The following is a 12,947-nucleotide window of genomic DNA, read 5'->3' as shown; positions in this document are numbered from 1 at the left end:
CTAATCTATTTAATATCAGAGAAATCCGAAGACATCGAGAGTTGAATATGGCTTGGATAAGTTAATTAATGTCTAATTAATAATTTAGAAAACATTTTAGTCCTAAAGAAAGACCTGCAATAGGCAGATTTAGCTCTTGCATAATGTATGTTTAAGGCAAAGCCAACGGTCTAATACAAAATATAAACATATTTTGGCTTCGTGTTCAATGTCAATGTTTTATTGATATGGAAATTGATCTACCAATATAATTGGCATGATGATGATTGAACATATTATATCACCTCCTTTTAATTAAAAATCCAGGATTCCAAAATTTAACAAACGTGACGGACTGGTTAAGGTATATTTTCTTTTCCTACCTCTATTTTGACAGGTTTCTCCTATGTATCCAGAATTACAATTACAACCACACCTAGATGTAGCTGCATTATAGAAAGCTGTACCACGGAATGAACAATCACTGGCAGTACATAGAAGAGCTGAAATATTATATATTAATATTAAACACTGGGTAAAGTCATTTGAGGTAAAGATACTTACATGCCTCATATTTTAAATGGCCAATAAGGAATTAAGATTATACAATTAGTATGCACGAAAATAAAAACTATACAATTAATATACAAAAAAAAGATTATACAAAATAATGATTATACAATTAGTATACAGTCTAATGATTATACAATTAGTTTTCAAATAAAGATAATTATTTATTACATTTCATTTTTAGTGGTAGTTTTAGTGATGAGATAGCAAGCATGGCATTGGAGAAAGAAGATACTTACCATCACATTTAGCCCCAGTGAAACCAGGATTACAGTCACAAGCACATGCATCATTGAGTAATCTGGCAGTACCTCTTCCAGAACAAGTTTCTCTTAAACATCGAGCTACAAATATACATATAATATTCAATCATCTAAGAATAATTGACTAGATAGCGGAACTCAGCAGAATCTGTCCAACACGCATATCAATTATAACCCATTAAAAATATCTCTGGAATATTGGAGTATGGTCGATGTACATATACCGTACAAAGTGTAAATAAATTTATTTACGATTCGTGCAATTGTTTTAGAAACCTAATTCTAATTTAATCGAATTAAACTCCTCAATGAATTTGCATATTTCAAAGATGTTTCAAATGTTTAATTGTACGAGGAAATACTATTCTAACATGGCATAATAATCAATATCTTACGTTCAATTTCACAGTTGGTTCCACTGTAACCATCTCTACATCTACAAACACACCCTCCACTAACTATAGATTGTGTTCCGCCATTTTGACATGGTGTCAAACATCCTGTTAAAGGAAATATACACAATTCAACATGGCAATATCACTATGCAATCTGTTTTATGCATATAAGATTTTCTAAAATAAAAACAGAGATGTCTCTTCTACCTCCCTGATAAACCAGGTGGTGACAACTCAGATAGAAACGGGGATTAACGTTGACCAGGTCGTAACGCTGGCAACCTTATTCCAGGTCACGTGTAACCCTGGGTTCCATTACATCACACCCCTAGCCTAAGGAAAAGACTTCTTAATCCAAGACATCCATGTCGTACTTTTCAACCCATAATATGAAAACAGTACTCATGTGTGCATACTCATTCACTTGAAATGTTTATGTAGATAACATAGCAATATATATAATATATATAATGTGTCTAAAGTCCACCTACTATCACAGTTAGTACCAGTAATACCAGTATTACATCTACATTGACAACCACCTTGTGTGGGCGTGGCTACTCCATTATAACAACTAGGTCGAACTCTATTGCATTCATCTAGAATAAAACAGAACATACGTAATAAAAACAAATTATTTCTGGTCGTATTTGTGCTAACAAAAGAAGTAACAAACAAATCGAATAAAGTAACCTAATTGATTTTTATTTATTGACTTATAAAATAGTAATCTAGTTATTTTTTCATGACATAACCAACTTTGTAATTTATTACCTACGGAATTCTAAAATAGTAAATAGTTTATTATTACGTTTCGAATTCTAAAACAGTTATCTAGTTAATAATCTCCTTAAATCAAACTCATCCACAGTCTGCGACATTACAAACACAACTTATTGGGCAATTTCAATCAACATTGGTGATGTGATCTTACCGTGAAAAGTTGGGCTTCTGATATTCAATATTTAAGACAAAATGAAAATTTTAAAATTGGCGCACGATAATTTTAAAATTGGCGCACAAATCGTGTGCCAGAATGCTTTCGAGTACCAGTTGTATGAACCGACTTCTTCAAGGATGCTAAACATATCCCATGTAAGAGAATACTACTGGGGTAGACTGAAATAACCAGATGCCATAGACTGCCATTCATTTCAGACTTGTGTCCATTTATAGGTGCCAAAGAATAGCGATTTTGCTTCTTTAATTATTACACAGAAAATTTCAAATTTAAGTATTCTAGTTAATTATTGCATGGGCCGATTTATAAAATTGTAATCTATTTATTCATCACATCACAGAATTAGTTTTTTTTTATTACACACCGAATTCTAAAACGGTAATATAGTTGTTTATTTCATTCCAAAATCTAAAATGATAATTTAGTTATTTATTACATACCGACTTCACAGACTGGTCCAGTAAAACCAGCACGACATGTACAAGAACATCCAGTGTTAGAATTGGATCTAACGCCACCATTTAAACAAGGTTGACAAACTAAAAAAATGAAAATAATCAAATCGTTACATGATAACGGGGAAAACATAACGATAGTCATTGGACAACATTTAAAGTAGCTAAGTCTCTAACTCAGTATCATCCAAAGTCTTACAGATTGACAACACGAATTATTTGTCAATTCAAATCAACATTGATGTTGTGATCTTACCGGGAAAAGGTAGGCTTCTGATATCCGATATTTAAGACAAAATAAACATTTTACCATTGGTACACGAATCGTGTACCATAGTGCGTTTCAGAGTCATTTGTATCAAGTGACCAGAAAGAACGAGGCTAGACATATTCCACAACTCATGTCAAACTGTGACGCCATGAGAGCGTGCGCAATACACTGGAATAACCAGACACTAGAAATTGACATTCGGTTGACGCCCATGCCGCATTTCGCTAGACATAACTGATTTGAAGTTAGAGTCAAAACGGAAACAATTGAATGTAAATCAGTTTATATACAATTAGATTACATTATTATATGCGTTGCGACCCATTTGTGTCAATTTCTAGGTCCCAAATATTAGCGATTTAGCTCCTTTAAGATACAGAGGTTATTCAACAAATTATTCATTTAAATGTTTATAAATATGATATATAAAATAATTCAAGTACTATGACCGAACAAAATATAATTCAAACTTTCTTTATATACATATTAAGAATATTATTACCTGGTGTGTCACAGTTGGGACCTGTAAAAGATCTAGGACAATTGCATAAACAAGAACTGCCCGAAGATGCAGGAGATCCACCGTTTGCACACCGGTAGCCTGAGCAATCTGAATAAAATGAATAATAACATCTTTTAGACTCCGATGAACAATACGTCTTGACTTACAAAAGGAAATGAAATTGGAAATTACATCCTACTTTTCTGCACCGACTGGGCTAATCAAGATGGGCATACGCCAGACAGTGTGCTATGGGGGTAGGGGTGGGTTATTGCCCGAACAGCGGCACTACGACATACGCGAACCCCCAATTCCAACTATTAGTGGTTCTTTTACGTGAATGACAACGTGGACATTTCACCTCGGTTTTGTCCCACTCGTATGACCAGGCATTGTTCCTTGTCAGGCCCCGTGTCCTGCACCACTTACAAGGGGAACCTTACAAGACATTCCATAGGAACTTTCTCGGCCAACACTGGGAGCGAAATTGAGAACTCCTGGTTAGCGAAGCTGCTTGCTCACTAAACCACCGAGACTCCTCTTGACGTACAAAATCCGACTACAATTGTGAATGCAAAGAAAATGATCTAGTACAAAATATAAACATGTTTTGGGCTTTGTATATCAAGGTTTTATTGATCAGGAAAATGATCTACACATATAAGTGTCAACCTGTTATTTACAGTGGATATCAAGATTACATCTTACCTCTAACGCCACAGTTTGGTGGTAAAAATCCCTGGTTACAATTGCATCCGCATGTTGAGTTGTTTTGAAAGAAGAAAGATCGACCATTGCTATTACAATCTCTGACATCAATACATATAAGATCTGTGATAAGAAAAGTTCACTGATGATGTCTATTGCTAGTTTAATAATGGCTCAACACAACTTATGTGAAATAATTTTGAAGAATGTCATAATTTAACAAAATTAGAACAGGTTAACACTAATCGGGTGAAGAATCGTTATCATTAATAACAAACTATTGGAAAAGTGTTCAGACATCTATAATCTGGTAGTCATATATGATCTGCGTATTTATAGTAAATACAACACAGACAGAACTAACAACACGGATCATGGCATTAGATGCTTCGGAAACGACACGACTGCCGTGGCAGCTCATAACTAATTGGCCTAAAAAGACAAAGTGCTTTACCATTAATGGTTTTCCGTAAAACGTGTGCTGAATTTTAATGTTTTAGAAGAACTAACCTGTACAGCCTTCTCCCGTAAATCCTGGTTGACATAAACAGACACATCTATCATTAATCAACTGGGGTGTTCCTCCATTACATCTAGTATTAGGACAAGGATTTAATGCTGCAGAACAAAATTCAACATATTCATTGTAATTGGTATTAAACTTTCAAAGAAGCCTCCCCAGGATCAAGTTAATAATATCACTGATTAATTGAAATTAAAGTGAGCTAATTCAGGGTGCGTTTGTATATTTTGGATTATTGCCTGGATTTATTAATTGGTTGCTTGAACTTCTCCAAGGATTCTTCGACCCGTCACCCACTGTGCTTTCACTCTTGGTGTCTATAATTGAATAATACTGTTGAATAATGTGACCCCAAATCAACAATATATTTATCTTGCAATAAATAAAATTTGGTGTTGACATATTTCTAACATATAAGCTTTAGAACGGTCATTCCTACACCATTGGACACCATTAGAATTATGTTTAGGAGTAGTGGTAGATAACCCGAGTTCCTAATAGATGAATTTTCCTTAAGGAAATGACCTTACCACTACAGCTGACCGGACATCACCAGTTATGATACTCACCACGTGAACATAGTTCGCCAGTAAAACCACTTGCACAGCTGCACAGACATGCACCATTGGATACATATGGTGTACCTCCATTAGCACAATTCTTAAAACATGCTGAAATCAATAAGTTTATAACATGACTCAATCCGATCATATATTAGAACCAGTACGGTTTCATGACTCAACCCAAACTTATATTAGCATCAGTGTGTTTTCATGACTCTACACGATCATATATTAACATCAGTCCGGTTTCATGACTCAACACGATCATATATTAGCATTAACACGTTTGCATGTTTACTAAATATTTTAATAACGAATGCCTCCCCATCAGTACTCTAGAAATTGTTGGTTATTGGTTCATAGTGAAGTGTCGCGACATAATCTAGTCGATAAAATGAAAAAGGTGTCAATTGCTTAATGATTATTGTGGTTTAAAAAGTCAATGCGAATTAACGAATACTTAAATACTTACTATCACATCGAGATCCACTAAAGCCAACATTACACTGACAAGCACATCCACTAGATGATCTTACTAGTCGTCCATTTTGACAAGAATTTTGTATATTTTGACAGGCGTCTGTAAATCATCAAAAGAAATATTAGCTTATCTTTTGTTGCATTGGAACCTTTAATATTGGTAAATTGATCAGTTATGTATATCCTTATCTTTATTAATTTTGATTAGGGAATAACAATTGACCAAATAATGTAACGATGGAATTTTTAAAAGAATAATCTGGTACATATTATTTAATGATGAGTCTGTTTGGGCTAGCCATCTATTTAGAATTGTGCCCAATCGGCCAGATTATACCAGTACGGATTTACTTACCAATTTCACAATATTGACCAGAGTAACCAGCAGGACATGTACATGAACAGTCATAGGTGGACGTCGATGCTCTATAACCGCCATTTCTACACGATTGGCATACTACAACTAGATTTTTTATAAAAAAAATACAAAAAGCGGTTAAAATGTATTTTTTTATAAACAAAACATGGAAAAATGAAAATATAAACTAGTGTATTATTTATTGTGATATTAAGGCCTATGGTCAACTTTGCCGACGTTCAGAACATCCTAAAACTGTATTTCCAAAATTGGTCTAAGGCGATTATTTTAAAACTAGTTTAAAATCGTCGGGGGTTTTAAAACAGGAACCGACAAGATCGCTTCTTTTGATTAAATAGCCCAAAGTATTGCAAAAAGTGACCGTCATGGAAAGCTTTGTCATACATGTAGATATGCACATTTTATAAATTATGTCCAATATCGAAATGATTCCATTAAAATATGATAAAATATGGATAGTTGAAATTTTGACAAAAACGATCTGGCTAATGTAGTACTATGGTCTTTGTCACCATATTGCGTCTTTAATTAATTATTAGATTCACACATCGTAGAGAAGTCATATCTCACGTACTTAAATTAAAATGATTCAGTGGATGACACATAAAAAGATTTATAAAACCAAAACAGAAATGATTTTAGGTAAACCCAGAATATCAGGTTTTTCACTTGTGTTGCAAAATTCCTATTGCATCATTTGGCTTAGTAACCAATCATCATAATGAATTACGTAATATTCGTCCAATTGAACAATTGACAGAGCTGTCTCAAGGACACTGTTTATGTTATACGAGTGATTGAGATAATATAGATTTTAGACATCATGAAGATTCCTTAGTAGAGACTAAATTAGGGAGGGACCGCCGAAGTTCAATAAACACCAGCTGGGATGGGTAAACCCCATTGATTTGAGGGAAAGCCATATGATGTTGCCGCCGGTAAACTCATCTGCGATTTAAAGGTATGAGAGAAAAACAAGTTAATTTTAAGTATTGTATTGTAAATCATGCATTGTAACCATATTATATGTCCAGTTTGATATAAAATGTAGAAGCGAACTGATGCCCTGTTATTCCTGGTAAGACAAACGTCTTAACTACTGAGATAGTAAGAGTGAAAATACACAACGTGAAAAGGAATCCAAAGAATAGAAATACAAATAATAGACAGTCACAGGGCTATTAAAATATGTAACAGAAGAGGGTATGAGTCACATGTTGGATGTGGGGAGCTTTTGGCTTATGGGCTTTCTACATCTAGCCAGCGACTCATAGTATGCATAGTGCTACACTAATAACCGACAAGAACGTTTTTTGTCAGTAGCAAAGGGTTTTTTAAAGTTATTTTTTGCCCCTGTCCATAGAGTCGATGTTTATCTTAGGGTTAATCCAGGTCGTTAATAATATTAACTTACTTGGTTACAACTCTGTTACTGAACTCATTCTAACCCAGTGTTAAGCTGAAATGGTTTCTAATATCAAAGCAATATAACTTGTGTGAACTTGCCACTGGCAATAAACATTTTACTTTTTCGTTAGTATGGATGAAATACAAAGTTAATTTTAAATAGCATACCTGGTGTGTCACAATAAGTACCGGTGTGTGTTGAAGGGCATCGACAATAACAAGATGTTCCAGACAGAGCAGGGGTTCCACCATTTTTACATTGCGTTGAGGTACAATCTGTAAATACATATTATTTAATAACATTCATTAACTTTATGGTTAACGTCCCGAGAGAGGAGGTCAATTTTTACAATTTACTAAACACCTGGTACCATTTTCCATTATTTCGCAAAATTCTTCTACTATAATAGACTATATATTTTAAACGAAAATATATTTTTTGTTACTTCACAAGAACTCATCCCTCAGTTAAAGGGACTATCCCGATTTGAACAGAGTCCCAAAAACAAAAGTCCAAGTTCGTATGAAATTTAAGCGCCAAAATAAAGCGGAATGGTGTATTTACCCTGCCTCAAAATTTCAGCTCAAAATATTGAGTTGTTTGGACGTAAACGTCAAAAATGCTTATCCGGACACGTAACCCTTTTAAGATTTCTGGTCAATTTTTTCGTTGGGTGACCTGATAATCTATCGCCGTTCCTTTAGAGGTCTATACAGTGAATGACCCATGTGCCGTACTGGATAACGAAAGGTAAATTCCACCTACACATTGTTTTTATAAAATAAAAGTCTGGTTTTATCCAGACATCGCATAATACAGCCTTGGACACCGGTCTCCATTTCCAGATGAAGACTGACGGGTGTAAGTTGTTTGAAAACATATCATAAATATTGAATTAGTTCTTCGGCCCTTAGGTACGGGATATTAAGGAGTTTTAACACAAAATTAAGCAGTTTTATTCTCCAAAATATTATCGGGATTGGCCTTTTAAACATATATTATGCAAGAACTAAATCTACCTATTGCTGCAGGTCTTTCTTAAAGAAAGCCTTAAATGTAATATACGTTCCATTGCCCTTTCTGCAAAAGGCGTATTGTTTATTTATACTGAATATAAACATACTAACATGCATTTTTATTTGCATTGACTTTTCAGAATATAGTAGGGGGGGGGGAGTGTGACAGGCGACCCTGCTCCTTGTCACGTATAACCGAGGAATCACGCCAGTTGACTCAATGGCAGACCTTATGATACAGCGCGCACGTGCTAACCATTCGGTCATTAAATCCCCCTTAAACGTAATATAAACTATTTATTAGACATTTATTAACATGACAAGACCATAATCAACTCTCGATGCCATCTGGTGGGAATATTTTAAACAGATTTGAATCCGATCTGCGATTCAACGGCTGTGCTGCATTGTTTTTGGAATTCGTTTTTCTCGGCTCAGAGTGAAGTAATTTGACTGAAATTTTCAGCATATTCTCTTCACATTATCTGTTTTTAAACTATTATGGCGATAACTGCCAACTCTTTATCTAATATTCCATAGTGCTGCTTTAAGAGAATTCTTACATTTATTCATTGATTCTGCACGACTGGGTAGACAGTTCCTGGGTAAAATACAGCTACGAGGGCTGGCTGAAAAGTTCTAAGGCTATCTGTGAAAGACCTTTATTTTACTACACAGTCCCATTCCAGGTGTACACACTCTTTGTCAACAATTTTGCAAAGCCCGGATACCGGCCAGGAAGAAATTTTCTTAAGTCACCCAAGAAAAGTCGTTCATAGCTGACATGCCGTCATCATTCCTAATAAAATGACGATAGCTAGTTCCCTTTTTCATTTTTGGAATCGGGTGGAAGTCTGAAGGGCCAAATCGGGCAAGTAAGATGTATGGTCAAAGATTTCGAAGCCACAATCATGGATCTCTGACATGAACAGGAGCATTGTCTTGGTGGAACAGGACGCCTTTAGTAAGCATTCCCCTTCGCTTAGCTTTGATAGCTTCACGCAACTGTCTCAGTAGGTCCGCATAATATACTCTTCAAAAAAAGTAGGGGATATTGAAATGCAAATACATATGCAGGTTGTGATATGATAAATAGTCATGGACACTTGACATGCTTTGAGAGTAATGTTCACAGATGAAGAACTTATCGCCCCAACAGAACAACTGAGCTGCACATGCGACACGCAATAGCGCCATACACGTGGGAGGGGTTCATTGTCAAATTTGACACTTAAAGGAAGGGTTGATGAAAACTGCCGCGTGCTGGTTTATCTATCCATGTTTGCTTTCCTATCGGTTCTTGCATAAGATTTACTGTTTAGCGTATCTTTGCTTTAGTGTGTTACGCTTAATTTGATCGGGAGACGTGTTCGTCGACGTCAACGTCAACCGACAACACTGCAAGAATTTGCCGTGGCACTGCAAGAGGATTGGGTCAGATTGCCCCAAATCGTGATTGGACGGTTGATTAGGAGCATGCCACGACGAATTGCTGAATGTCTGAGGATTGGTGGAGCAATTACTCATTAAGACAAAAATCAAAACGTCCATTTTCACTTTTGACGGTGTATCTCTTTGCGTGTGAAATGGGGCCGTCAGATAAGCCGCCCACATGAACTGTTTATGTTTATGTGTAGGCAATTGGCCTGTTGTTAACATACACTGGTTACCTCTAATAAAAACAGCAGTGCATTTCCGCAGTTTTGTATTGTTTCTGAATATCCCCTACTTTTTTTGAAGAGTATATCTTCCATTGATAGTCTGGCCCTTTTCAAAATAGCCAATCAGCAGAATACCCTTGGAATCCCAAAAGACTGAAGCATCACCTTTTCCAGCAGAAGGAACCGACTTTTTTTTTTTTTTTGTTTTTTGGGTTTTTTTGGCGCGGGAGGGAAGGGTGCTCTCTCTGTTATGCTTAAATTCCACAGCTCTCTTCTTTAGTGTGGAAAAGGAATGGACATCGCCTAAAGTGGAGACCATGCATGCATGTATCCTTTCATTTGCAGTTACTTGATGACAGCCCTATAGCCAGTTTTGTCCATTTATGGTGATTTCAATGGGTAGGTTCTCAAGATAGTCTGCTACGAAGACAATAATAACATGACAGTTGCAGTTCTTATGCTTAGAACTTTTCAGCCAGCCCTTGTATTGAACTAAACATTAAAATATACTAACCAATGCGTTCACAGCGACTTCCGGTATATCCCGATCGACATTGACAACCACACGCTCTAGTGTTGACGTTATAAAACGCCACACCCCTCTCTGAACTGGTACAAATGTTACTATCAGTACATATAGGTACTAAAAATTAATAGATATAACAATCACATTTAAAAATGCTTGTGAAAATTTCAAATGGTTATTACGAATCTTAAGGTATGTGATGTTGCCAAATGAAACATGAAAGCATTAATGGCACAAGATTTCTTATTAGAACAGACATTCGACACAAGAGTTTTAATTAAATCTAGAGATACCAATAATTATTTCAAACGAAACTCTTTGGCACTTAAATGGCTTAAATATTCTCGTCGGTGCGTTATTTTGATTTTGAGAATATATATTATAAGAAAAGCCATTTCATCATTTACGTAATGAAGATAATTTTCACCTACTGGGGTTCTTCCAATGATCACCTTTATACATACGTAGATTGCTTTAAAAATGCATACAATATAAACACTCGATAAAGCAATGTCATTTTTGCATTTAACGGTTCATCATATGTGTACATGCAGTTATATGTAAACTATAAATGGATAGTTACCATCACAGTTTTGTCCAGTATATCCGGCTCTACAGATGCATTGACAGCCTCCAGCAGTTGGCGAAACGTTTCCATTGCAACTATTTCGTAAATTTCTACACATATCTACAAAGGAGCATGGAAAAAAATCTTCATAAATAAATACATAAAAATCAAACATAATAACACAAAAAAAAAAAAAAAAAAAAAAAAAATAAAAAAAAAATAAAATAAAATAAAAAGTCTTACCCATTTCGCAGGCGGGGCCACTGAAACCAGGTAGACAAATACATCTGCAATCAAATGAACTGGTTGAAGATCTGTAACCACCGTTTTCACATTGAGGACAGATGTTTGCTGTGTCAAAAATATATAAAAATATATAAATAAAATCAGCAATAATTTTATACAACCTATCAAATCAATTTCATATTTTATGCATTTAAAAAGGGGGCATTTAGTCTCAAATATGCTACAAAATACATGTACACAGGAATAGTTTTACACAATAAACCTATCAAAATCTCAAATTTGCCACAAAATTAAAACAGTTTTAGCCACTACTCTTATAATACTCTCATAATACTAAATATATAAACAGGTTTCCTGTTGTAGAATGCATGTCAGTTTGGGAGAAGCTTAGTATGTAGATATTACTTATCGTGAATAACCCGTACCTCTAACGTCACAAGCAGTACCAGTCCAACCAGCATTGCATGTACATGTACACACATCACGTAACAGACCAGCATTTCCATTAGAACATGGATTATTACATCTTACAGTTGGCGCTAGAAATTAAAAATTATGATTTAATGGTCAAAACTATTTTACAGTATATTGATAACCCGACAAAATTAAAAAAACTGGATACATAAAAAGATGTTCTTTAGCCACCCATAGATACTAACAAAATGATCTCTTGTAAATATAAGCCATACTTATTATATATGTGGATGCATATAATATAATTCATTTTAAGGTAAACGATCCCTGATATCCAATCAATTTTTTAATCTAGAAATCTTGCTCATTTGAACAAACAGAATTGTATAAAACTAAAAAAAAAGAACTATTAGGATACGAAACAACCATTAAAAGGTAATAACTCACTACCACAGACGTTGTCTGTAAAATTTAATGAATAAAGATCCAGGAAGGATTCCACTTGGAAAATATTTTGAGTAACGCCTCCAGCTATCGAGACGAGGTCTGAATACTGTAAGTGAGTGCCCACTCCAATTACTATAACTCTGATACCGCTGTTAATCGCTGCTCTGGTAGCTAAAGCAGCTTGGTTTGGATCCAGTGGTGGACCATCAGTTATAAGGATAATAACTTTATTTGTTGTTCTTCCGTCACTTTGTAGAATTTGCACTGCTCTTTCGATACCTAGAAAGTTTAATTTTCGTGATGAGAAAAGAGGATAACAATTTTACAATTATATTCTTTTTGAGTGTGACCCCCAAAAACCAAATGTCATACAATCTCTTAATTTATGAAAAAGGCCTTTTGTTTGATATATTTTTCGGTTACAGTCAATATTTGTGAGTGACAGAGAAAACAGATCCATCATATATTTAAATGAATCGTCAATTTACATGTATGTATTTTGATTACACTAAACTGTGACTAAATTAGGTTAATGCTTGCAGGTAAGCTTCTCAGTGTATTTAAGAACACATGTTCATTTTCAGAGATCTGTTCCGAAAACGGCATTCTGTA

General features: G+C 35.0%; 1 protein-coding gene across 2 annotated transcripts in view; it reads right to left on the bottom strand.

The window, feature by feature from the left end:
* Window positions 1-12,947, bottom strand: part of LOC126825092 (neurogenic locus Notch protein) — a 48,844-nt gene that overhangs the window by 20,638 nt on the left and 15,259 nt on the right. For both annotated transcript variants that reach the window (XM_056101962.1, XM_056101963.1), the window contains exons 5-21: window positions 12,336-12,614; window positions 11,900-12,013; window positions 11,472-11,579; window positions 11,244-11,348; window positions 10,649-10,777; window positions 7,625-7,732; window positions 6,026-6,133; window positions 5,663-5,770; window positions 5,197-5,298; window positions 4,615-4,722; window positions 4,105-4,227; window positions 3,397-3,504; window positions 2,609-2,707; window positions 1,699-1,806; window positions 1,208-1,312; window positions 789-893; window positions 363-482 (exon numbers count right to left, since the gene is read on the bottom strand). In XM_056101962.1, the coding sequence (XP_055957937.1) occupies window positions 363-482; window positions 789-893; window positions 1,208-1,312; window positions 1,699-1,806; window positions 2,609-2,707; window positions 3,397-3,504; window positions 4,105-4,227; window positions 4,615-4,722; window positions 5,197-5,298; window positions 5,663-5,770; window positions 6,026-6,133; window positions 7,625-7,732; window positions 10,649-10,777; window positions 11,244-11,348; window positions 11,472-11,579; window positions 11,900-12,013; window positions 12,336-12,614 (2,037 nt within the window). The remainder of the gene's footprint in view (window positions 1-362; window positions 483-788; window positions 894-1,207; window positions 1,313-1,698; window positions 1,807-2,608; window positions 2,708-3,396; window positions 3,505-4,104; window positions 4,228-4,614; window positions 4,723-5,196; window positions 5,299-5,662; window positions 5,771-6,025; window positions 6,134-7,624; window positions 7,733-10,648; window positions 10,778-11,243; window positions 11,349-11,471; window positions 11,580-11,899; window positions 12,014-12,335; window positions 12,615-12,947) is intronic.

The sequence above is a fragment of the Patella vulgata genome, chromosome 6, assembly GCF_932274485.2.
Source record: "Patella vulgata chromosome 6, xgPatVulg1.2, whole genome shotgun sequence".
Classification (NCBI taxonomy): Eukaryota; Metazoa; Mollusca; class Gastropoda; family Patellidae; genus Patella; species Patella vulgata.
This window is presented reverse-complemented; position numbering and strand designations above follow the sequence as displayed.